At 50.7% G+C, this 24036-nt stretch overlaps 5 protein-coding genes across 5 annotated transcripts; 3 read left to right on the forward strand and 2 right to left on the reverse strand.

The window, feature by feature from the left end:
• Positions 1-474: 474 nt before the first annotated feature.
• Positions 475-2218, forward strand: set5 (SET domain-containing protein 5; the record flags this gene model as incomplete). Its single annotated transcript, XM_066130935.1, has 4 exons — positions 475-976; positions 1049-1794; positions 1859-1939; positions 2081-2218. 4 exons carry the CDS (start codon positions 475-477, stop codon positions 2216-2218), a joined length of 1467 nt encoding a protein of 488 aa, XP_065987006.1.
• Positions 2219-3311: 1093 nt separating this feature from the next.
• On the forward strand, positions 3312-4532 carry SIA (Exo-alpha-sialidase; the record flags this gene model as incomplete). The annotated part of the gene is made up of 1 exon (XM_014685132.1): positions 3312-4532. One exon carries the CDS (start codon positions 3312-3314, stop codon positions 4530-4532), a length of 1221 nt encoding a protein of 406 aa, XP_014540618.1.
• A 502-nt stretch (positions 4533-5034) lies between these two features.
• On the reverse strand, positions 5035-6675 carry CYP55A2_1 (Cytochrome P450 55A2; the record flags this gene model as incomplete). The annotated part of the gene is made up of 8 exons (XM_066130936.1): positions 5035-5147; positions 5218-5407; positions 5473-5631; positions 5694-5877; positions 5933-6045; positions 6103-6262; positions 6319-6425; positions 6490-6675. The coding sequence occupies 8 exons, from the start codon at positions 6673-6675 to the stop codon at positions 5035-5037; spliced, it is 1212 nt and encodes a 403-aa protein (XP_065987245.1).
• Positions 6676-8006: 1331 nt separating this feature from the next.
• On the reverse strand, positions 8007-10228 carry G6M90_00g070620 (uncharacterized protein; the record flags this gene model as incomplete). The annotated part of the gene is made up of 4 exons (XM_014685130.1): positions 8007-8627; positions 8677-9001; positions 9052-9876; positions 9936-10228. The coding sequence occupies 4 exons, from the start codon at positions 10226-10228 to the stop codon at positions 8007-8009; spliced, it is 2064 nt and encodes a 687-aa protein (XP_014540616.1).
• Positions 10229-16631: 6403 nt separating this feature from the next.
• Positions 16632-17812, forward strand: G6M90_00g070630 (uncharacterized protein; the record flags this gene model as incomplete). Its single annotated transcript, XM_014685129.1, has 2 exons — positions 16632-17257; positions 17329-17812. 2 exons carry the CDS (start codon positions 16632-16634, stop codon positions 17810-17812), a joined length of 1110 nt encoding a protein of 369 aa, XP_014540615.1.
• Between the last annotated feature and the right edge of the window lie 6224 nt (positions 17813-24036).

Genomic DNA, 24036 nt, shown 5'->3' on the forward strand with positions numbered 1-24036 from the left:
CTCTGTTTCCGATTACCTTTTCTCGTGTGTTGGAGCATCGACTTGCATTGCGCTATATCACAAACGCAACTCGGTGCCGACCTGGCAGTGTCATCGATGGATTGTTCACTGCCTCATGAGTGCGTGAGAAGCTGGCGACCGGTCGAGCTCATGCTTGGCCACCCGAGTCTGGTCATATGACTGTGTCATTTGACACTGTCGTTTGACGCTGATGTGCTGGCCACCTGGCAGCGACAAACGAGGCCCGCGTATCCTTGCCCTACAAACGGATGGCCTGCACCAAACGCGAAACCCTCTCTAGCTTCTGCAAACGGATGAGCTTATTCTTTACCATAAGTAGGGTCCTATTTCCCGACCTTCCACCAACTATTGAGGTTCATGGCGTATCCATCAACAGCGTAGCCTGTCTACCCTTCAACCAAGGCAAATTTGTTGCACCAGATCCAACAAGGAGTATTGCGACAGAAATGGGCCATGTACGAAATTCAAGATGTGCCAGGAAAGGGAAAGGGTCTTGTTGCTACTCAAGCCATCCCAAAAGGCACCCGTATCCTCTCCGAAAAACCCATCATTACGGTACCTGAGCACACGGCAATGAGCAGTGAGCAGCTCGCGACACTGATCTCGAAGCAAGTAGATGCTCTCAGTAAAAATCACCAACAGGAATTTCTGGCCTTGCGCAACATTTATACCTTCAACGATGTTGGGCAAAAATATCTTGGAATTATTCGAACGAATGGCTTGCCAGCTAGTGATGGCGAGGCTGGGATCTTCCTCCAAGCATGCCGCATCAACCATGCTTGCGATAACAATGCACAGAAGAACTGGAATGAAAACATTAAACGACACACAGTCCACGCCTTGAGAGACATCGAGAAAGGGGAGGAGATCACGATATATTACATGGGCGCGGACTGGGATCGCGAGACCCGAATTTGGAAACTCCAGGAACAGTTTAAATTCATCTGCTCTTGCGGTCTGTGTTCTTTGCCACCAGATCAAAGCTAGGAAAGCGATAGGAGACTGGAACAAATTAATCACCTGGAAGATTTAATTCGCCAAGGTGGTTTAATGGGAATTTTGTCGACCCCTCTCCAAAAGCTTCACTACGTGGACCAGCAAGTGCGACTCTACAACGAGCGATTTCCGAATGGCAGGGGCTTGGCGCGGGCCTTTCATTCCGCCGCACAGATTGCTATCGCTCACGGTGACTTCGCAAGGGCTCAAATCTTTGTTGACCGAGCCCTAGATGGACGGATCTGTGCCGAGGGCGATGATACCGACGATGTAATTGAGCTCAAGGCTCTGGCACATAAAGTATCGCAAGATGAGCTGGACGGGTTATCGATGAAGTGGAAAACAGCCGTGAACGACGTTCCCCATGGCCTTGACCCAGCTGACTTGGAGGACTGGCTTTGGCGCAGAGAAAAGCCGAGACAACCAGGGCAGTTGGCTGATCTTAGAGACCGGACAACCTTTCCTGCATTTCCTGGCCTCCCACACGACGAGACATACTACTTTTACGATCCCAACGAGCTGGCGGGCCATTCGCGACGTAATTGGTGCTTTTTGGCGGAAATCCAGCGTGTAACTGCATTGATTCGTCTGCATTTCGAGGTCAAAGATGTTGATGGAGAGACACTTCCATTGTTTTTTCACACTGATAGTCGGGGAATGGAGCTGGAACGAGCACGGGTGAAGGAGGGCTTCACGGTGGCAGTTCTACAAGCGAAACAGCACTCGTTTGCGTTTGACAGACCTGGAATTCGCCACGAGCAACCTTCGCGGATTAAAGTAAGCCGCAAGCCTGGTACTATATGCGCAGTTTGACATGTTACTTACCACTATCTGTTTGTAGATCTTCCCCGTATCTCTTGACAAGCTGATGGCATTGAGCGATCGAATCCAACAGTTCTCGGTGGAGGCCAACGGTACACGAGTGTGTCACGGCTGTGGTAGGAAAGCGGCCTCTTTGAAACGGTGTGGCAAATGCCTCATCTTTTGGTATTGTGGACAGGTAGGGTTCCGAAAATATTCCTCCTCCCTTTGATAATGTGACGTGCTGATTCGGACGTGTCAGGACTGCCAAGTTGCTGGATGGAACAAGAACGGACACAAGGCTGATTGCAAACTTCTCAAGGATGAGGACCTTCGGTCATTGTTTACCACTGACTGGGACAAGTTCGAGAGTGGTATCCAATTTCCGCTCAACAAGTAGAAGGCGTAGAATCATTGCTCCTTTGGAGCTTACGGCGTATGCATGTCCCTCTGTCGAAGGACAGCACTCGTCAAAGCTGATGGAGACGAGAGCTCATGGAGCCGGGAAATATTGATGACTGGCCTGGTATCGTTGGAGGAGATTGGCAGTCACATTGCAGTTTTGGAGTTGCCTTGATTAAGTTGGTGACAAACCAACGGTTAGTTGACGGCTGAGCAAATTCTGTTCGGCACCCATGTGGAAGAATTGAGAATTGGGAAGTTTTGTTGCGAGTGGCTATTTCCTCCTAAAATTAGGATGGTGCTTGAGGTTTAGGGTTTAAAGTAGTTAGACCGAATAGATATGGTGTCTCATATGTTGTGTGCAGCTGTTTTGGACCATTGTCTCGATTCGGATAAAGTTAGTTGAACATTGTTTAGAGACGGAAGAGTCTAAAACAAGAATTACCCCATGACGCAATTGAGTCATGGATTAGGTTATTCAAGCCCTTAAGCTTCAATTCAAGCTAGTCATTTAGCCAACCACCCAAAGAGCTTATGGATCGGACAAGATTTCATCACCAATTGTTGTGTATCAATAGTGCGGAGCTAGCGGCACGAAACTTTATGAACCAAAGCATGCATCACCAGAAGGCGTCTACGTGAGCCTAGAAGAGTTAGTTAGCTGTAAACCTCTCGGCATAAATGGCGGTTTTTACGCTTATGTAAATAATGAGGCTTGAAGATGAATGGCGTTACTTTTACTACACAAACTATCTTGTCTAAATCCTTCAAGCCATCTCCCTAGTCGCTCTGCTAGCACAAGTCAGTCTTGACAAGAAGCCAATATAAAACAGGCCTCAATTCCATACCCAGATCCAGTCAAGGACCAGTTCTACAGTCAACTCCATCCCTGATTTTCGTGATACTAGCACTCCAATTGCGCGACCTACACACACATTTGGCATCTTCATCTTCATCATCACCAACCTAGGTCTGGCTATCAGCCACCGCAAACGCCTTGGTTATAAAACATCCCCAACTTGTTGACTCCCTCGTACAGAAACATTCTTCACCTCCATACACAGGACAGTTTGTATTGTTCTAGTATCAAGATGAGAGCCTCAGTTCTCCTCGCCTGGCTCACCACCACGGCGGGCGTTGCCCTGGCCGTCCCCGCCGTCAAGGACGTGGCCAAAGACGTGTCCCCAGCGCACAAGGAGTTCGTGCTCTTCCACAGCTCCAACATGAAGGGCGCAGACAAGCTCCCCTTCGCCGTCAGATTCCACTCGTTCCGCGTCCCCGCCCTCGTGACGACGTCGACAGGCCGCGTGCTCGCCTTCGCCGAGGGTCGCCGCCGCGACAACCGCGACGTCGGCGACGTCAAGGTCGTCATCAAGCGCACCAAGGAGGCCACCAGCCACGGCGGCAACCCCAACGACTGGGAGGCCCTACACGTCGTCACCAGGGGCGACGGCGTCTGGACCAACCCCACGCCCGTCGTCGACGGCAACACCATCTACCTCTTCGTCAACTGGCACGACGCCAAGGTCAGCCGCGAGGGCGACGACAAGCTCCACAACGGCAAGAAGACCAAGAAGGTCGACGGCAAGTCCCGACGACACGTGTACGTGACGCAGAGCACCGACGACGGCCAGACATGGTCGGACCCCAAGGAGATGACGAAGCAGCTCACGCCCAAGGGGCAGGCGTGGGACACGGTCGGCCCCGGCAACGGCATCGTCCTGACGACGGGCGAGGTCGTGGTGCCCGCCATGGGGAGGAACATCATCGGCCAGGGCACCCCCGGCCAGCGGACGTGGACGTTCAAGACGATCAAGGGCGCCGGGGACGAGGGCACCATTGTGCAGACGCCCGACGGCAAGCTGTACCGCAACGACCGCGCCGGCAAGGACGAGGAGTACCGCAAGATCGGGCGCGGGACGCTCGACAAGTTCGGCAAGTTTTCCCTCGACAAGGGCCTCCCGGACCCGGACTGCGCCGGCGCGACGCTGCTCTACCCGGCTGACGGAAAGGGCCCGGCGCGCGTCGTGTTTCTCAACTCGGCGGACAAGAATAGCCGGCGGGCCATGCGCGTGCGCATCAGCTACGACAAGGACGCAAAGGGGTACACCAACGGCCGGAAGCTGGCGGATGCGCCGGTCGCCGAGGCCGGGAACGAGGGCGGGTACGCGAGCTTGACGAGGACGGCTGATGGGGAGGTTGGCGCGCTGGTCGAGACAAACTTTGACAAGACGGGTGGTTCCAAGGACGATCACTACGCGATTATCTGGAGAAAGTTCAACTTGAGCTGGGTCTTGCACGGGTCCAAGTAAGTGGTTGAACTTTGGATACGGATGCAGAGAGGGCTTGCTGGAACTTTTTACCGGGCGACCTGAACATGGAATATAATGCTCGCGTATGGTGTGGCAGGAGCAGCGCTTTATCTGTTTCGTTTGCTTGATTTGCTGGGGATGTAGGTTAGACGACATAGATAATGGCAGTCAATTGCTCCTATGCATGTGAGAATGTGCATTGTGTTGACTGGTGAGCCATGGAACAAAGAGATGTGGCGATAGGGGCAGAAAGTACGCATTATACCGTTTTATTCAGTCTCAATGGCAAAAGACAACTAACTACCAGATCCGATCAAGGAATGAGCGGGGTTTCTCAGCCGGTAACAACGTAAAGAGGCATTAAGGAGGTGAACAACTGGTGTTGATCGGATGGCAACGCTCCAGGCTCGTGAGACGTGGCACGACTCAACACCGAATTACCTGCTCGTCCAAGGAAATGACAGCCACAGCCATGCTAAACAGCCTCCTCATGCGTGGCGTATTAAAAAGTGACGGGCAGGTGCGTAATCCCCACGTCTTTGTGCAGCGGTGAGAATTCAAGATCGGCCTCCCGCACGGCAATCTTCAGGTCTGGCAGCCGCTTGAACAAGGTAGCTTCAGGGCAGACGCGGTCAGCACAGCGCTCGCTCGGTATACTAATCAGGGTGGACGTGTTTCTACGTACCAAACACAGTGGTGAGCTCTGCCACCGCCAAGGTCTCCGCGATGCATCGGTGGTCGCCAAAACCAAACCCTAGAGGGTCCTCGGCAGGCCACGTACGGTTCATATCGAATGTGTCGGGGTCGGTAAAGATGTCGGCGTCCCGATTAGCCGACTGGTTGGACGCGATGATGCCTTCTCCGGCTTTAATACGCTGCTCCGCGTCAGCTTTGCCTGCCGTCAGGATGCTTCAGTCGGCCAACTACACGATACACGTACCTGTCCCCCGATTTCGACGTCAACCTTTGCCGTTCGCTTCATTGCCAGTGCCGATGCGGTGTGATAGCGGCAAAGCTCCTTGACAAAGGCGCCTGCCCGGGACGGGTCTGATTTCAGTTGATCCAACTGATCCGGGTGCTGGAATAGCGTCACGATGCCCTGTGGCTGCTGGTTAGCCAGGGATACCGGGGCTTTATATTGGATACTTGTATTTCGCTTACCAGGTTGATCATGTTGACTAGCGTTGCGTTGCCCGCGACAAGTAGGAGGAAGGCAATCTGGACTGCGTCGGACTTTTCTATGATCCCTTTTCTTACCTGGTTGACAACCAGTTCGCTGATGAGATCATTCTTCGGCTCAGCGAGGCGCTTGTCCACAAGTGTGCCAATGTAATTCAGCAGTTCCCTGCATGGCGCGCCGTTAGCTCTGCACCGTTTTTACACGGAGATGGATAGCTTACTGGCTCGCCGTTGAAGCCTCTCTGGCTGTTCCGCTGCCATTCGATCGGGTGGCAACTTGCTGTGTGAGATATTCTAGGTCGCTGACTGGCACGCCGAGGATGGTGTAAATAATCTTTGCAAGGGACCGTCAGTATGCTTCTTTGCTGATACCGGGGCTGTAGGTTCTTACATAGGAGGGGACCGGAAGTGCAAATTCCTTGACCAAGTCGACGGGTGCGGCGGCGCAACCCTTCGCCTTCATAGCGGCCAGGAGGTCGTCGACTGTTTTCTGAATAAAGGGCTGCAGGCTTTTCACATGCTCGTCGGTGAAAAACTTGTTCACCATGCTCCTTAAGAAGAGGTCAGCCGGTGGATGACGATGCGTACATGCATATACACAACTTGCCTTTGGTGCATGTGGTCGGGCGGATCCATGTCGACAAAGGTTGGCTTGGCCTTGGCAGCAGCCTTGCCTCCGGCACTCAACTCTGGGAAGCCGGGCCTGTCGCGTACCTGGTGTCATGTGTCATGGTCAGATTTGCTGCCCCGAGGCCGTATAAGTGAGGAGGAGCCGTACCTTGGACAGCCTGTCGTCAGTTGCGACTTGTGTGACATCCTTGTATTTGGTGACAAGCCAGGCCAAGCTGCCGTCGAACAACGTAATCCGTGAGACGGGGTCTGTGGCTCGCAGACGAGCGTACTCTGCAGGCGGTTCCATGCCCGAGGCACGCTGGAACGGGAATCTGGGGGGTTCCACAGACATGGTGGTGGTCATTGCTGTGAAGTTTTAAATCGGTGGGTGGTTTGGATCGAGGTTAGAGTTCCAATAGTGAGGGAGAAGAAAGGGAATAGCATTCTCTAAACGACTCAGCTGCCGTTTATATATGTTTTGAAGCCTGGGCTTGTAGCATCGGAGATGTCCCAAGTGCTCCTCCACAATATGTCTCGTGATTGAAACTGGAATAAACAACTCCATGTCTGTCTTGCAAGTTTATGCGCTCTGTGATTACCAATGTGCGGTACGTTTCTCCTGGAGCATTGTTGGGCCATGTGAGCCGGGGCTTGGCCGGAAAGAATTGGGAATATGACGCAGCTGATACGTCCGCTGGCCAAGGATTTGTCCTTGCAAGCAGACTGACGAGTCGGAATACTCGCAATGGTCATTTCTGGGCCAAACTTGTGGGCGTAAAAATAGCATCCCATGCAACGATGGCATGTTGTTCCAGGGGTCCATGCCATGCGGGTGCCACGTCGGTTATCGGGATTGATCGTCGAGGCATGGGTAACGGGCGGCTCTTGGCCGAATGCCGCCGATGCCTAGCTTATAAGTGTGATGGAGCGAATTCGGCTTCCTGCTCTCACAAATACATGGAGGCAAGAATATGTAGCGGACGGGCGACGATGAAGTCGAAATAGTATTAGTTCCCGATCCCGCATGAACAGGGCACAGCTAGACTCGTCCAATCAGCTGCGTTTAAAGTCGCTTACAGGCCAATGACGTGGGGACAGGGCTGTTCCACAACCAGTCTGGTGACGCCGCAACTTTAAGTTGCCCCTGTTAAGTATTTTGATCAACCTCGAGTCCCTCAACGTCATTGTCCACGCGCCGCGATGCATGAAGCAAGGCGAATACAAATCGCCTCGGACTGTAGAACCCGACATATGCCGGTGCTCCGTACATTGCTGCCATAGCGTGATTTGCCAACGCACGGCCGAGAGCTAGACGACTACCGGTTAGGCCCCATTGTGAGGCAATAAAAATCGCATAAGGATGGCGACTTTCTCCGCGGAGATGGTGTTGCCAGCGCGGATGGTCAGGCAGCGATGCGCTTTGAAGAAATCTCAAGGGTACTTGTCACAACGAAAAAAAACTTGGCAACAATATGTCAGCATTGGATCTGCAATACGAGAGTAAACAAGAACCCGCTAGGCAGGTTGCTGCGACCTGATCAGCCTCTGAGCTTCTATTGCCAGCATAACCCGAAACACACGACTGTTACATTTCCCCAATGGCACCGTACAGCAGAAGGAGTATAAGCCGTCTTGGATCATGTCAATAGACCCCCCAAGCGTACTACCTCGAACTAGTTACGCTCATCTTAGGTGCCGCAGAGCCATAACGATCTGACTCTTGATGGCGTTCTTGAAGTCAGCCTCGCTCTCGCTCTTATTCTCCATCAATATCTCATTAGATATCAACAGCCACGGCGCAACATATTCGTATCCCCCGCGACTGGTAGACATGAGCTCGAGGTACTTTTCCGCACCGGCGGGTGTGTGAAGGGTATTCCAGTCCCTCTGGTCGAGCTGCAGGGAGTCCCGCGCAAAAGCCAGCATCGCCGCCAGCATGCCCGCCGCGATACAAACCGCAAAGGAGGTGCTGCTCTTGTACGCCGGCTCGTCCGTCCGGTCGTCTCTCCAGACCCTGACGTTTTCCCCGAACGTGCTGAAGTTTTTGCGGTGCCTCATCGGAGAGGCATTGTAAGGAGACGGGTTCCCGTAGCTGTCTGCGGAGAATATCGGGATGACGCCGTGCATTCTGGCAGGGAAAGACGCACGATCGTTTGCACCGTTATTCCCCGTTGCAGCCAGGCAGATGATGTTTCTCCTGATGGCTTGGGATATCGCATTCGCAACACCGTCGTGGTGAATCTCAAGTCCCAACGGCAGGACGATCATGTCGACCTGCCACTCCTTGACGGAATACTCGATGCTCTGTTTCGGATTAGCATTCGGCGGAAATTCTGTAGCGAGAGATGCTCACATGGGCAATGATGTCGGCGTTGGAAATTCTGTGGCGGTCAGTTACTTTGGCAATGAAGAATTTGGCAAATGGCGCCGTTTCTAATAGCATCGTTAAGCATGACGCCCCATGTCCGGAGTGCTCCTGGTCCCAGCTCTCATTCCCACCTTCAGAGGTAAAGTTTCGTCCACGGATATCATGGGAATCATGGGAGAGAACGTGACCACGGTCTACGCCAGTACCGAGGAGCGCGATCTTGTAAGGGCGTGTGCGGCTCTTTGCTTCACGAGTCAATCCCCATTTGGCCAAGAAGCTTGCGTATCTTTGGAACCATGCCCGGTGATCGCTGTCAAAGTCTGTTAGTGCCAGCCACTTTATTTTTTCCGAATCATGTACCTTTCTTGGTCGCCCTTGTCAACTGCCATCTTTCGCACCCAAGGTCTTCCTTCTGCAGACTCTCTATAGAAAGCCGAGCGCTCAACCTGCGACGGATTAAGCGCTGCTCGCGCCGCTGGTTGTCCCTTGGTTGGAGGAGCGGTGCCAGTGACCATGTTAGGCCAGGTATCAACGTATGCGGGCCGTATGCCCGGACTCTGAATGTCCACCGCTGAATCTCGTCTATTCATCAAGTCCCGTTCCGTGTTTGTAGTAATGTTCAAGTATGATGCAGATCGGTGGGTGGCCGATTGGTGACCTGTCGCTTCAGACTCTTCGCTGTCTTGTTTCCCTGGCTTCGATTCATGACCCGTGGCATCGGTTATCTCCGGGTCAGCCTCTTCGTCATCACTGTCTGGTACGATGCGCCGACAAATGTGAAGATCGCGGACTTGCTCACGACGTGATAGGAGTACTAGGCGGAGCGGCGAAACACCCCTCTCGTCCTCGCCGTCTCCCAAGCACACCTGGCCTTTGATCTTCTGATAGTGCACCAAGCGGTTGTAGAGATAGGAGGTACCAAATCCTGCTGTGAACAGATCCTTTGACTTTAACAAGTCTGTGAGTTTGCTCGTCAATGAATAATTGTCTCTCAAGGGTGCTTTCCCCTCAATGCTGCACGCCGCGAGTAGCTCGACAACGTTGTCCTGGTCACAGTAGATGGATTCTATAGCAGATGCGGCGTGGCAGCAATCCAATATAATCAGGGTATCTGCTTTGGAACCCTTGAGGAAGGATTTCTGACGAGCGTTCCACTCGACGTAAGGTTGTTGGGCTCCGCCAAAGCTTCAGTCTGGTAAGCGTTGATGCATTCCATCGTATGGTGCAGGGAAACGCCGGCTCACCACTTAATAATTAACTGACCGTCCAACGGCAATACGGAACCGTGGCCACCATAGTATACGACCAATAGGTTCTGCTCCTTATCATGGGCGTCTCTAAACTTGCGGATCTCGTCGTCAAGGTACTTTTCAGGATCGGTGCTCGGAATATCGATCGCCTCGGTTCCGAAATTGTAAGGGGATGTCAACACGCGCTGAAGATCTGTCCTCTGATCTTTGAAAGTTTGTATGGCATCTTTCCAGCATATCAAGAGTGCCTGCACATCTTCGTATCTGCGCATCTTGCTCAGACCCATGATAAATCATTCATGGCACCAAGCACAGGACAGAAAGTTGGAGAAGGTCTGTCACAAGGCATTGTCCGTTCAGAAAATTGAGCGTGCGGGCATACTTCTTGCGTGTCTAAATTTGATTAGGCAGGGAATCCCGACCTGCAGATATGATGTTTTCCTCATGCATGTCAGCAATTTCTGCCCGTGTGCATGTTGGATCTCCCCTCAACGTGTTCCCTCCACACATTTTCATTACGACAGTCGAATCACCCCCAGATTTCTTCATTGAAAAAAATGATTGGAAATGACGATGGCCTTCCTCAGAAGTATAATGCTTCAATGAGCCACCAAAAGATATCATATGCATTTTACGAGCCAGAGTCATCTCTTGTGGTGAAGGCGGGATCGTGTGGCTATGTGTGTAGACAGATCTGGCTCATGACATCCACTTTTGAAATGAATTGCTCGGAGGCGCGCTTACGCCCCGCTTTCGACGCTCACACCAGCAGCCGGCCCTACCCTAGGTACTTAAGTACCTAGGTAGATACATTTCACATATTATAAATTCATGGTAGATTTTCTGAGCACCGAAAAGCTCGGCCGATAGGTGTGACCGGATGGGTAATTGAGGCGCCTGGGATGCTGGAGTACCTAGAAAATCCGATCTGAAAGACATCAGCTATGACGAAGTCGAGCAGGCAGGGCTTGAAAGGCTTGGCAGGGCAGAAATTATCAAGCTGGCTTCTTCGGCCCGTCTTTGGGGTCGCAAACTGACCGAGACTGTGCGGCGGCTTTTATGCACATAAATCCGGATCGAGGGAATGCGGAGTACCTGTTTGACCGTAGTTTTTCTTATAGGAATCCGTGTGACTTCTTAATTTTATTACCTTTGTCTTTGCTGTTTCTGAGGCTATTTTGAATTGCAATGTTCTGATTTGTTAATAAGTTTTATAACTACCTAGGGATGTAGTAATTACTACAATAATTTATGTATCGTATTACTTACTGAACTATTCCTCAATATATTCAAGTATTTAATAACTTCTTTTTAATTGATATAGTGCTAATTTAAAGCCTCCATCTGTATAGTGCTGTCACAAGGGCTTAACGAAGGGCTTGGAGCAATTACTCAATTCATCTAATAACCTTGAGTCTTTGGTATCAAAGGTCCTTGGTTTTCTGCAAGGCCTTGAGGGACCGAAGATGGTGAGTGCCTTCTGCCCTAATCCCGTGACCGTAGCCCTTGTGTAACCAACGCCATTTCCGTGTAACACTCGGGCCGCGATGTGGTCTGTACAGATTCGGCGGCAGCTTGCAGCCTTGCCTGGTCGAGGAGTCAAAATTATCCTGCTTACTGATCAGGTTTCATCCCAGAGCAGGTGAAAAGAGTGTGTAGGTCTCATACAAAGGCATGGAAATAAGTGTTTGATTCAATCTACCAACTTGCTTTGATGTCAACGGCGCTTGATTTTCTCAATGTCTTCGGGGTCTTAATCATACAAAGCGGCAGCGAGCTTCGACGCCCGAGGCCATAGAAGCTGAAGGTTTCTAACTAGGTCTTTGGGCCTTTGCGTAACTATCGTCGGCTCGAGGGTCGGTCCGCGTCGTACTGTTATGATACCCCCTGTTACACGCTGGCATCAACCGTTCGTGCTGTGAAGCATGACATTATGCAGAAACACGACATTCTGTCGCTGAGAACATCCAAGCTTGGTTTATGCAAGCATTTAGCGTCGAAATACACCGCTAAATTAGGATAATGTACAATAACCCCTGCGTCACCATTGAAAAATCACTACGTACTCCCCTGTAAATCACAATTAATATCCACCAATATGAATTAAGAGTCAATGCGCTTATTAGTGGAGAGGCCCCTGGGTATAATCCCCACAGACTTCCTTGTCAGGTCACTCATGGCTAAACTTACATAAAGGGGTTGGGTTGTAGTATGGTTAGTTGGGAACAATTATGATAAGCTACAAAGTGGCCCAGAGGTAGCGACAGTTGCGAATGGACACCCCCAGTCAACAGAAATGACATTTGCGGCAACTGGTTTTCATTATTCGGCGTCCGTGACAAGGGCTTGCAAAGGATTCAATTCAACGATAATCAAGTAGGGTGTCAGAGGTCCTTGGTTTTCCAAGGGGAAGGAAGGGAATAGTAACCACTATATATACATAAAAGGAACGGCTGTGCCTAGGGCTCTTACCCGGCACGCGTTCAATCTGTGTAACCAGCAGGTCCTTTGTCCGTGAAGCCCCTTTGTGCTTTACGATCTTGTTGGCCCTTTACCGTGAAACAGCGTCTGCGGAAGACAAGACACCAGGTCCCAACACTGCCGAAGAAATAAATGATGGAGCTGCCCCTACGGACTCGACCCCAAAACTTCCATCGGCTTATGGAATCTTTGATTGCCGACAAGCATGGTACCGTGGTGTATCTTGGACAAGATGGCTCTCCTTGCGTCGTCACTGATGCCTCTCATCCGCATCATCGTCTTGCGTGCGACTGGATGACATCTGGCTCGCTATTGTAAGCCAGCCGTGCTGGAAGGCCCATGCACATTCGAGAGTCATAGATGTTACATTCATGAGCTGGGATCCGACAGGAGAACCAGGGACATTCTGCCTGCCAATTTGACGAGATGGAGGCTCCTGCGGCGACCAAGTTAGCAGTTGAAGGGCTGGGCAAAGTCATCTCCTTTCCAGATTTTTAACTTATTCCTCGCCTGGCTTTTCGACAACCACAGAAAACGATAATACCGTGGCTAGGTGTATCTTCATGCGGAGTTACACGTTCATAGGAGAGGATAATGGCCCTGAAGAACCGATTGATTGCAGCATTAATCTGTTGCGATTCTTGGCGAGAAGGATGACGATCGAAAAATTCAGTCTCGCATTGCTGAGGGAAAGGGGGAGCCTTTCAAATTCGAGCACAGAATATGCGTGGTGTTCCTTGATTGCTCCATCAAGGCTTCGATGACCACTGCTTGGCAAAAAGTTGTCGAATTTCGGCGTAATATTCCCACTCAAAGTTTTCGGATATATCGTGCTGGGCTGGAGTCACTGGACACTTTTGCAGCTGGGCGCCGAAGGGCTGGCCTATTTCCTAGAATCGGTCAGATGTCAAGATTGAGTGGTATAGGGCGTCAACAGCACTCGAGATGACCAAGCTGGATTTTATCCTGTGACGTCCATCATTGAGGCCTATGCCGCGAGGCAGCTCAGCGGCCGAGGTCGTTGACTCATCGGGCTATGTAGCCACTCTACAGCTTCGCCGGAATTGCCGCAGATGATTCCGGGGATAACATGTTGGAGGACAAATATAGCGAGAGAGACGAGACGTGCACAATGAAATATAGGCTGGGCATCGGAAATACTCGGCTATGAGCCCCTTTTGCTGGACCCCTTTGCTTCATGACTCAGTGATAACCACTCTGACACAAGACCTGGCAGGTTTGACGGAAAGCCCGCAGATGCGCTCCCGCCCGTCTCTGCATGTCATGTGCGAAGCGAAGGATGAATTTTGGTGAGGAATTTCCAGAAAAAAATGTGGTTTGGAGAGAAAAATGAAACGCCGTGGGTCGTGGCTATTAGAGGATTGACAGCGGCATTTTCGTCACAGCTGCTTCGAAGCAGGGACGAGGCCATGCATTGAAACGACCCCAAGGATGGGGCTTCGACTCGGCATAATGGGCTGAATAGTGATTTTTAATGCCGAATTATGGCAGACAGGACAAGAACACTCATTGCTGTTCGAGTGCGATACTGTACAGCGTTTTCAGTGGACATGGATGACGGAGCGCGGCAATGTGTCGATCAGCACCAGACATCACTCGATATCGAGACAAAGTCGGCGCTTACTGATGGACAATTTTGCTCCGAGTCGAACATCAGACGATACTCCTAGCCCAAAGCACAATGGAATATTTCAGGGCACTAGAATGAAACACGGGTGGATTGCTTTGTAATGGGCTCGCTTCTTTGCACGATTGCGTGCTGTGGTGACGAGGCCTGTGAATAGAGGACTATTAACTACTATGTGGGAGCTTGCCTGGCACATGCAGATAATCCTCTCATGGCATGCTGTGCCATGTAAGTGGATAGGAGCTTACGACAAGAGGGCGCACAAAGCGTGACTGCAATTTCACGACGACCAAGAGCGCCAGCAGCAGCTGGGGCACAGAAACCTAGGAGATTGTGGCTGGAGACAAATGCAGTGGGGGGTCGGGACATGCATAGAACCGCCTACAATTCAGGCCGAAGGTGTACATATGTAGTCAGATACATGTAAGTACAATGACATGACAAGGGGTTACAGCCCATGAGAGGTCCCGTGATTGTAGAGACATGCGTCAACTGGTGTGGGGGGAGAAGGTACTGGACCTGAAGACCTAACAAAAATAAATCATCTTATGTGAATACAAGTCACGAACTCCTCCCTTGCTGTTTAGTTTATACAATCATCATCCATAACCACTACTGTATATAAAAGGAGATCATTTTTATTAGCGTAAAAATTCCCGTATGTAACCCTCCCTGGGTTGGATTGTACGGCGTGACATGTCTGGTAATATACGTGCCCCTACAGAGTACCACAGGGATTCGCATCCCCCGCAAAAGCCCAGTGCACCATTGATGCAACGCCGCAGAGAGTCAACTCGTTGACAATACGACCTATTCGCACCAGACCCCTGGGAGATCTTCCTTGTCAGGCCGTACGGGCGGCAGCCATGGATGGACCTCGAATGTAGGCAAAAGGCTCCATGTCAATGTTGACTGCGCAGTGTTGATTCGAGCAAGTATCAATTCAAAGCAGTCTTTGATACCTGCACGCATGCGGGCTCTTTGTTCAAACCGGACGGGACCAGACCGGACCAGACACTTACTCGTCGCGCCTGCCGTGTGTTGCAGAAAAGTACGGAGTAGCCAAGTGCGCAAAGGGGGAAATGAGATCGGAAATATGACGGCAGTGGCGCCAAAGCCGACATATCCCAGAGCCATGTTGTGGCACAACGATTCATGTGGCAAAATGTGGAGCCACTGCGCAGAGCCAAGTCGCGATTCATTCGGCTCCTCGCTGCCCCCGTCCACTTCGCCTCGAGACCAAGATGGCCGAGATCAGATAAGCTTGGCGGCGACCGCCAGGTATCCCACAAGAGCCGAGCTGGGCATCTGGAATCCACGGGGCGTTGCCCAAAGAGGTCTGCATGACGCGGCGGTGGACCCAGAGCGGAGGCGTTTGTCAAGGCTCCATCTGGCAATGGACTCCAAATGTACTTTCAGGGCCCCCGTTAATAGTTCCCCGGGATTATTCATGAGCCGCGCGCATTGCTGTGGAGGCCGGGCCAAGATGCGACATCAATGGACGCTCAGCCGGCGCGACCTGGCCAGCTGGTTGTGGTGAGTTGACTGAGGAATCATGGATGGCTTCAACATTGAATGCTCCATCTTGGAGGAGCACTTGCCTTGGGGCTGCGACACTGGGCGGTGGCAGTGGGCAGTGGGCAGTTGACATCAGTCACGACTCACATGATCGAGTCAGGCCGGACCTTTGAAGCTTCAATGTTCCATGTCCAGTTTTCAACTCTCCGATACGGGGCTGGCACAGGCCGCTGTGACGCTGTCTCGGGCCAACAGGAGACATGACAGGGCACTTCAGCTCACTTGGCATTCAATGTTTTTCTTTCTTCTCTTCCAGAAGTTGTGCTGATCCTCCAACATGTACAAACGTGGCACGGCCATCATTGACGGGACGATGCCGCCAAAACTGATTCGCCCATCTTAGCCGCCTGCACAGGCACAGGCTTACAGCATAGAGAGTCGCCAATGTGAAACCAGGACAGCATCAAGACCCTGTTGGCTGAGCTATGCATGACTGCCATCCTCCAATGTCGCCTAGGCCCAAGTGGCGTCTAAAACTAAGACTATAGCGTCCCGGCAGCACATCATCGTGGCGGTTGAACCTGGTCGCGCGCGGTTCCACCAACTTGATGCTGACATATAGTATATGCACTCGAGGATGAGCTTATTTTTCGATAGGGCCAAAGACGGCAGTCTGCCGGGGTTTACCATGCATCCCAGGAATCCCAGGGAGTCGGGGACTCTCCGAGACTCCAAGAGACTCCAAGACGGAGCCAAGAGAGGCTGCGCACCCCGTCCGCGTAATAGATGCTGAGGCCGGCCACTCCGCCGGTAGCATATGCCGCGATTATGGCGGTTTGTTGTTTCCTTCTCAAAGCGTTTTGGATGAGTCAATGCCACCCAGGACGTTGAATCGCCGAGTGTGAAATATATAAAGATGACCTGCAGCCCCCCATTCACCACCAGTCCCGAATCCTCACCACTCAACAGGACTACCAACTTCACACCTTCATTTTCCCACTGTTGTTAACCATATACTCACTCTTTACGTCTCGACTCCCAGCATGCGCCCCGTACTCGCTTCACCGCTCCTGCTGAGCTCGGCCCTCGCCGCATGCGTTGACGGCGCGAGCAAGGCCGGCGGCGCCGGCTCCGGTGCCGGCGCCCAGTCCGCCGTCGAATCCCGCACAATCGACGAGATCTACAAGGCTGCCGTGGCCGAGGGTGGCCAGGTCGTCCTCTGGCACGGCGGCGACGAGGTCAACCAGATGGACTTTATCAAGGATGCCTTTGAGAAGCGATTCCCCGACATGAAGCTCAACATCACTGTCGATCTCTCCAAGTACCACGACGGCAGAATTGACCAGCAAGTGGCCGCCAAGGCGCCTAGCCAGGTCGACAGCGTCTACCTGCAGACCGTCCACGATTTCCCTCGCTGGGCCAAGGAGGGTGTTCTGCTGGACTACGCGCCATTGGGATACGACCAAATCCTCCCAGAGTTCAAGGACAAGTCGACCGCCTCGTGGTACGCCCTCGAGGTGCTGTTCTGGCAGAACGCCTGGAACACCAAGAAGCTTCCCAATGCCAACTTCAACAACTTTGACGAGTTCCTCAAGCCCGAGTACAAGGACAAGTTGGTCCTGACGTATCCCAACGACGACGACGCAGTCCTCTTTGCCTTTGACCTGATGTAAGTCACTCCATGCCGGCCTACACCGGACCATGTCGGCTAACCATGTGTTTTTTTTTTCGCCCCTTTAGCCTGCAGAAAAAGGGCAATGCCTGGCTCGACAAGCTGCTCGCGCAGAATCCCACCTGGGTCCGCGGCACGGCCACGCCCTTCACCCTCATCGCCAAGGAGGACAGCCCCCTGGCGGCGACCTTCACCACGGCCGTCGGCTTCGCCAACGTGACCAACATCCGCACCGCGTTCCCCAACGACGCGCAGTTCGTCTCCTGGGGCCAGAGGGGCGGCATCCTCAAGAACGCGCCGCACCCCGAGGGCGCCAAGCTGCTGGCCGCCTTCATGCTCACCCCCGAGTTCCAGAAGGAGTACGGCTGGAGCGTCCGCGGCGACGTCCCGGCCCCCGCTGGCTTCCCCAAGGTCACCGAGATGCAGAACACCGACGTCTTTGCCTTTAACACCTGGATGGAGGACCGCGCCCGCGTCGAGCGCCTCCGCTTCTGGTACGAGGACCGCATCGGCACTGCCCAGGGCGTGAGCCCCCTGGTCGATAACGTCTAAGCGCAACGCAGCATCTTTTTGTATTCTACATCTTGATTTGGATAGACTTTGCTGTTGTATTGAATTCGGGCAAGCGGTGTTTCTCCGGTTGGGCTAGCTGGCATTGTACCTACATAGGGCCTGGGTGGACGTGGCGCCTGTAGGCAGGGGTTGAAATTCATATACTGCGATTATAAGCCATGATCCTTTACTGCCAGTGAGGTGTACACGTGTATGTGATTGTGGTAAGAATGCATGTGCTGCAAATAGCTCTCACGGCTGCTGTGGGAGTTGGCAAGGTGCCCGGATGAACATGAACATCAACGATGATGGCCAGCCAGCTAATACACGCTTTGACCATACATGCCAACATGAATAGTGACATTTGGGGCTACAGGCTAGTGAGAGCGCTGTGACTGGGGCACTTCTGCCGTGGCGATGCTATTTTCAATGTCTGGACCTGCCAACTTGCGGGCACTCATTAATGGGATACTGTGGACTCTGGAGGCACTCGGTGCATTGAGAATGACTCGTGAGGGTTTTGTTAGCGTATAAGTGATGTGCTAATGTTTACTATTCCAGAAAGGTGTGAGTGGCGGTCCCTTGACGCAATGCATGATTTAAGATTCAATGTTTAATTGATATTGACTAGTTGACCATCATGCCGTGGCGTCTGTGCACACATGGTCGTAGAAAGACCGACAACATTGAATTCATTCCATCTCCAGTGGCGCGTCAGAAAGCTCATCGCAGTCATATTTTTCCAATGACCCCTTTATTCAGAGCAGCCAAAGTCGTATGCAGTGTCAATTCTTGTGAAACAATGGGTTTTTTCGTGAAAAAAAAGGGTTTTTTTCACGATGATAAAAGACCCCTGGGCATACTTCTGGACCATGTGTTCTTTGCATGAAATTATCTGACGTGATATCGCTGCTGGTGTCGCCGAGAAGAATAGCTTGACTAGTAATCTAGGCCCCTTGGAACTTTTTACGCTCCATCGTACGAGGGCAGAGTCATTACACGTTTCACCGAGCCTGGGCATGTAAATAAAAGACCTACTGGACTGCTTCTCTGGATGTATTGCCACGACGGTTGCCGCGCTTAAACGGCCAGGCGGCTAGGGCCACGACACCGAGGGCACAAGGCTCTCGCCACGTTGGCATGGACAGTCCAACCAGCCTCAATTGAATTATTCTTTATGCGTGGCCTGGCAGGGGGGCTAATAACCAATCAAAAAAGGCTTCATATGGAACCTCTAAGTACCTGTAATTACGTAATATTTCTTAATAAGTCGAGGTTTCTTTATAATTCCTATAATTTCTCCTAATGCCCGATTTCCTAAAATATACAGGTCACAAGACAGTTAATGCACTGCCCCCTGCTAACAGCTACCCTATCAGTTCACGCATGAAGAATAATTCAGGGGGAAGACTGTATGTAGAGTTCTTTGGTCTATCTAGCCCTTGAGAAGACTATTTCCGGTCCGGAACACGGAGCTGTAAAGCGGACGGTATTCAGCTATTACTCGTGGGCGGCCAAGGAGCAGTTTCAATGTTGGTTATTGTTGTATCCCCTTGCGCGACAGCGTGTAAGTATTTATTAAGCTTGTTAAATTCACAAGGCAACTAGTCAGCATGTAGGAATTGGAAAAAACAGGCCTGCCTATTTTTGATGTACGAAATACTCCTGGACCTCTGATAATTCAAGCGGGAGTTGCCAAAACTCGATGGTTCGAACTTGTTGTGTTACTCATACACTCACTTGCAACTATGACAGAAGGTCCTCATAGCGGGGGCCTCTTTAGCTCCTTAGATTAGGGCGGGTGGTCAAGAATTCAAGGACAGTACTCACCCGATAGAACCTTTCGCTCTCTGTCTCTCTGGAGAATATTTGTGCCAATCTCCCCGGATATAATCTTGTGTTTCAACATCAGTCTTTGTACACAAAGCGACCAAGTGTGCCTATTACCGTGAGCACCTTGACGCTGAGATTATCAAGTATAGGTAAAATTAATATAAACATGGTTTTAGCATAGTCGCAGCTTGAACAACTCACTCCAAGGGAGCCATTTCGACTCGCAGAGTGTTGGACCAAGGCTGCAGGGCAGCTTTGGTGGCGTTGCGAGCCAACAAGCATATAACATATCCATTGCACTAATAGTTTAGCTTGAACGAGAGACTCTTGATTTCCTATCTAAAAGAGCGTAATTATACTAAATTAAATACTTTATTAAGATACTGCTAGGTAAGCAGCAGTATTACGATTTCCTGTTACCACCTGCCACTTGCTAGTGGTAAGTTGCCACCTAGGCAGTAATGCTTGCGTATTCTTGACAGAGGCAGCATTATGCTTAAATAACGAGCGACCTGATTTTGACAACATTGAATGCATGTGATCTTGTGAAGGCTAATAGCCTCCACAATCTCCACCGCCCTCCAGGCAGCAAGCCCGGCTGAAGCAGTCGACGGGACAAGATTCCGTAGAATCACACTGGATCTCGAGGCCGTCACAGGTCCAGGCCCCCTTGTATCTGCACTTGCATTTCCATCCCGCCCGGGGAGCCTTGCTGATGGTGCAGCCACCGGGGTGATAATCGCAGTCACAGGCTAAAACAAATAAAGACCCAAAAATTAGTTATGAAAAGTTGGCATGGTTTTGGTGGAACAGGCCAAGGTTTTGGGAGTTGTGGGGGAATTGTACCTACCCAAAGTACAAGCCGTAAGTGCTTGAATGAGCAAGATGATGGCGTAGCCCTTCATGCTTGAGTCGGGATTGATTGCAAATTTCTGAAAACTGGGACGGGAGTTCTGGCTAGGCGTCAAACGTGGATGTATGGTTTGGTTAAAGACGACCAATAAAGCGTTTGTTGTGGCATTGCTGAGAGGAGAATAAGAGCGAATTCGACCTGTTTATATACTTAAGTACGCTGGCCATGAGCATCAGTCAGCGTATGTTTGCCATTCCTGTGCTTCGTGGCTGTGGCTTCTCCAGATGTAGCTGAGTACATCCAAAACCGGCGTTGCGCCTGCACAGAGAAATTAAGTTTCCACAAAATACCATGAATCATCGTTTCTCTTTCTCACATGAATTTGTGCCAACAAATAAATACGTATTCAACCTTAACACAATAAAAGGAGTAATTTAATTCAAGGTAATAAAAAGGAAATATTATTTAGGGTTAGTTATAGCCTTTTCACAGGAATGTCTAGGAATGAAAAGCTACTTTAGTGTAGCTTGAAGGCGGTACTGTAATGGTGTTACTGTCACTTAAAGTTTTCTGCAATATCGTCTACTAAGGTATCCCATTCCTGTGTAAAGTCTAAATAGCCCTCTTCTTTCCACGTTTAAGTTTGTTATTATATAATAGTATTAGTGCTTGAATATACCTACTTAATTTAAGTTCATAGAAAAGTTAAACCTGAGAGTTTAAGTTGCCCGCATAGTTGCCTAAATAATTAACTTTATTAAGAATTTTATTTTTTAACAAAGTATAATTGCTTAATATTTACATGGGCAAGTATAGTTGCATGCCAAACTCTAATATTTTATGCCAGCCCATGCTATTTGTTGCTAATAATTAACTCGAATTATGTACAGTTTCTAGAGACTGTGGTAATATCTGAAATCACAGCCTGCGCTGGTGGCTTCCAAGTCATGATTTATAGTATATAGGGTTAAGATGCCGAGGCGATCTGGATTAGTGCCTTAGGCTGTCACCCTAAAGTATATCCAGGCATGACCGCTTACTTAGCTACTAGGTAATATATTAGTGGTGGGCTACTGCGAGACCTTGGTACCGTATAAAAAAGCTGGTATGGTGCTGCCACTGTAGAAGGTTATGGCACGGTGTTCTCCTCAATACATATTACACGGAAAAGGCCCAACAAATTGTAAAGCCTACATATATAACAAAAGAGCTTTACTAATATAAGATTTATTAGTTATACAGCTTAAATATATATCTAGGTAAGAGCTTTAAGCCTAGGTATTTCTTTTATATATATAAAGTAATTACTTTTTTTTCTCTTCTTAATAATTAAAACCTTTAGAGACCCTTTGAGATTATTATTAAGTTAAGCCTATTTGCTTCAAGCCTTCTATATTGAACCCTTGTCATAATACGCGCCGAGATAACGCCAACTATGTCATCATTCTGAATTTCCATGAATTGGTATATCCAGGAGGGAAGTCGCCTTCGTATCATCTGGGTGGTGCACTGCCGTCCAATAAAAAGGAGCACTGTGATCAAAGGCAACCTTTCGCAAGCGGCCAACAAGTTCTCGGCGTCATTGCACTCATCCAGCGCATCGATAAATACAAACAGTTTCTCCACGTACACGTTCAGAAAGCCGAGAATCTTGTAAATGCCGTCCAGTCTCGCACTGGGCCACCGCAGCTGTCACGTTGGCACAGGCTGGCTCTGGAGGGCTACAGACAGTAACGCGACTGCTTTCACAAGGGTGGATCAACAGCTTTCATCTTGTCATCAATTTTGTATAATTGCAGGGGATCTGCTGATACTTACTAAGCCTTTGGAAACTAGACTCAGGCTCTTTGATGTATTCTCTATGATTTCAGAAACATAGTCCCTCAAGCGATCAATAGACCTCAAGCCATGGTGGTCAGACGATTTCCGTAGTACCTACATCAGGCTAACATTTTTGCGCAAGTTCGATGGCTCGTCGTACCCAAAACAATCCAAATGGACACAATAAAGCCAAGGTGCTTCACCCGGTGTCCTGAGGCGTCACCGTGTGTGAAAATGAGGCCGTGGCAGCAGCCTTCTATATCGCAGCCTCCAGTTGAGCACTCTTCGATTTGCGTCTTTGCCGGAATCAGAGCAAGTGGCTTTACATCACGCAAGCTTTCTGCAGATGCTGGGAAGCACCTGTAGATTGTGTCGAAGGCACCGTAGAAGCCATCTTCATTCCCGTAGTCAGTTCGCACACAAATGCCTGGTACGGCCTTTCGTTCCTAGAACAGCCTCAGGGGTACTAGCGGAACCTGAAGCTCTATCGACGCTGCGGTCACGCCGCCGAATGGCTTGGCATCATCCAGCAAGTTGACCTGAGTGTGAAAGCGGTGGCTGTAAAGTGGATTGATTTAGCTTTGAATCCCACACCAGGCATGCAGTCGAACGACGCCCAGGACCACGACGGGGCAGTGCTCTCAGTGCCAGTTAACATTTCAGGGAATGCCAGCACAACGACTCTATAAAAGACTTCCTCCAGTATCCCACAACTTGTCATCTAGCATGCGTTGAAAGGCACTTGCCACGTTGGAGAGAGCTGTGAGCTTACCCGAAGGGGTGGTTGCCTCCGTTAACCAGATAGTTAGATAGACATTTGCGTTGACGGAAACTGCTTGCTCAGAATCCGTTGTCCATTCTCGCGGATTGCTAGGGATGCATAGCGATCTGATCCAGATTTACGGAACATCCAAGGTGCGAGTCACAAGTACGGCGTCTTGAAACATCTTGGAAAGGTCGGCAATGCGTATGTTGCTGTCCTCGGGTAGGGTATAAGACTCCCATTAGCCCACGATACTGGATTCAGATGTATAAGTCAGGGCTGTGTACTTACGCCGGGCCCTTGCGTCCAATTCGACTAGTTTTACAGTACACCTAGACCTGGAGCTCTAAGTGCTCAGCATGGAACCGGTGCCATGTTAACATTCAAGATCTTGTTCGCCCTCGGCGTCCCATATAATCAGGCTTTTGAGTGTATGCATGTCGAGATGCTGTTTTACAGGGCTCCCGCGAAACGTACCAGCCGGAGTATCATCTTTTAAAAATTAGCGTCCAGGCAACAGTATAAGTAGAGGTTAAGATTCGGACATATCTGTCACAGTGAAGCCAAACACAGTAACGGGGACAGTCACTGTTCCCCTGGCTCTGGCGCTGCACTCTGACAAGACCCAGAAGCCTTGGCCGCCATCGGGACGTTTCGTCAAACGCATATCAAAGGTGGGCGGGCCGTCGAATCGTCTTTCATCAGGCCTTCACGGCCCTCGAGCTCGGCCAACATGGCATCTGCTTCGCCTTGAATCAAAAGACAGAGCTCCCACCCTTCTGCAGCTGGCCCTCGCAGACTTTGGATTTGGCATGATGACTGACCCTTGGTGCAGTAGCGCCACGGGGATTGAATTTGTTTGGCACGAGAGTCTGCACATGCTCCAGCCCGGTCGACGTTCCGACGTATTCTTCCTTCGGGAACGGTGGGGGATGCTCGAACGGGATCGACTTT

Source organism: Metarhizium brunneum, chromosome 4 (assembly GCF_013426205.1).
Source record: "Metarhizium brunneum chromosome 4, complete sequence".
Taxonomy (NCBI): domain Eukaryota; kingdom Fungi; phylum Ascomycota; class Sordariomycetes; order Hypocreales; family Clavicipitaceae; genus Metarhizium; species Metarhizium brunneum.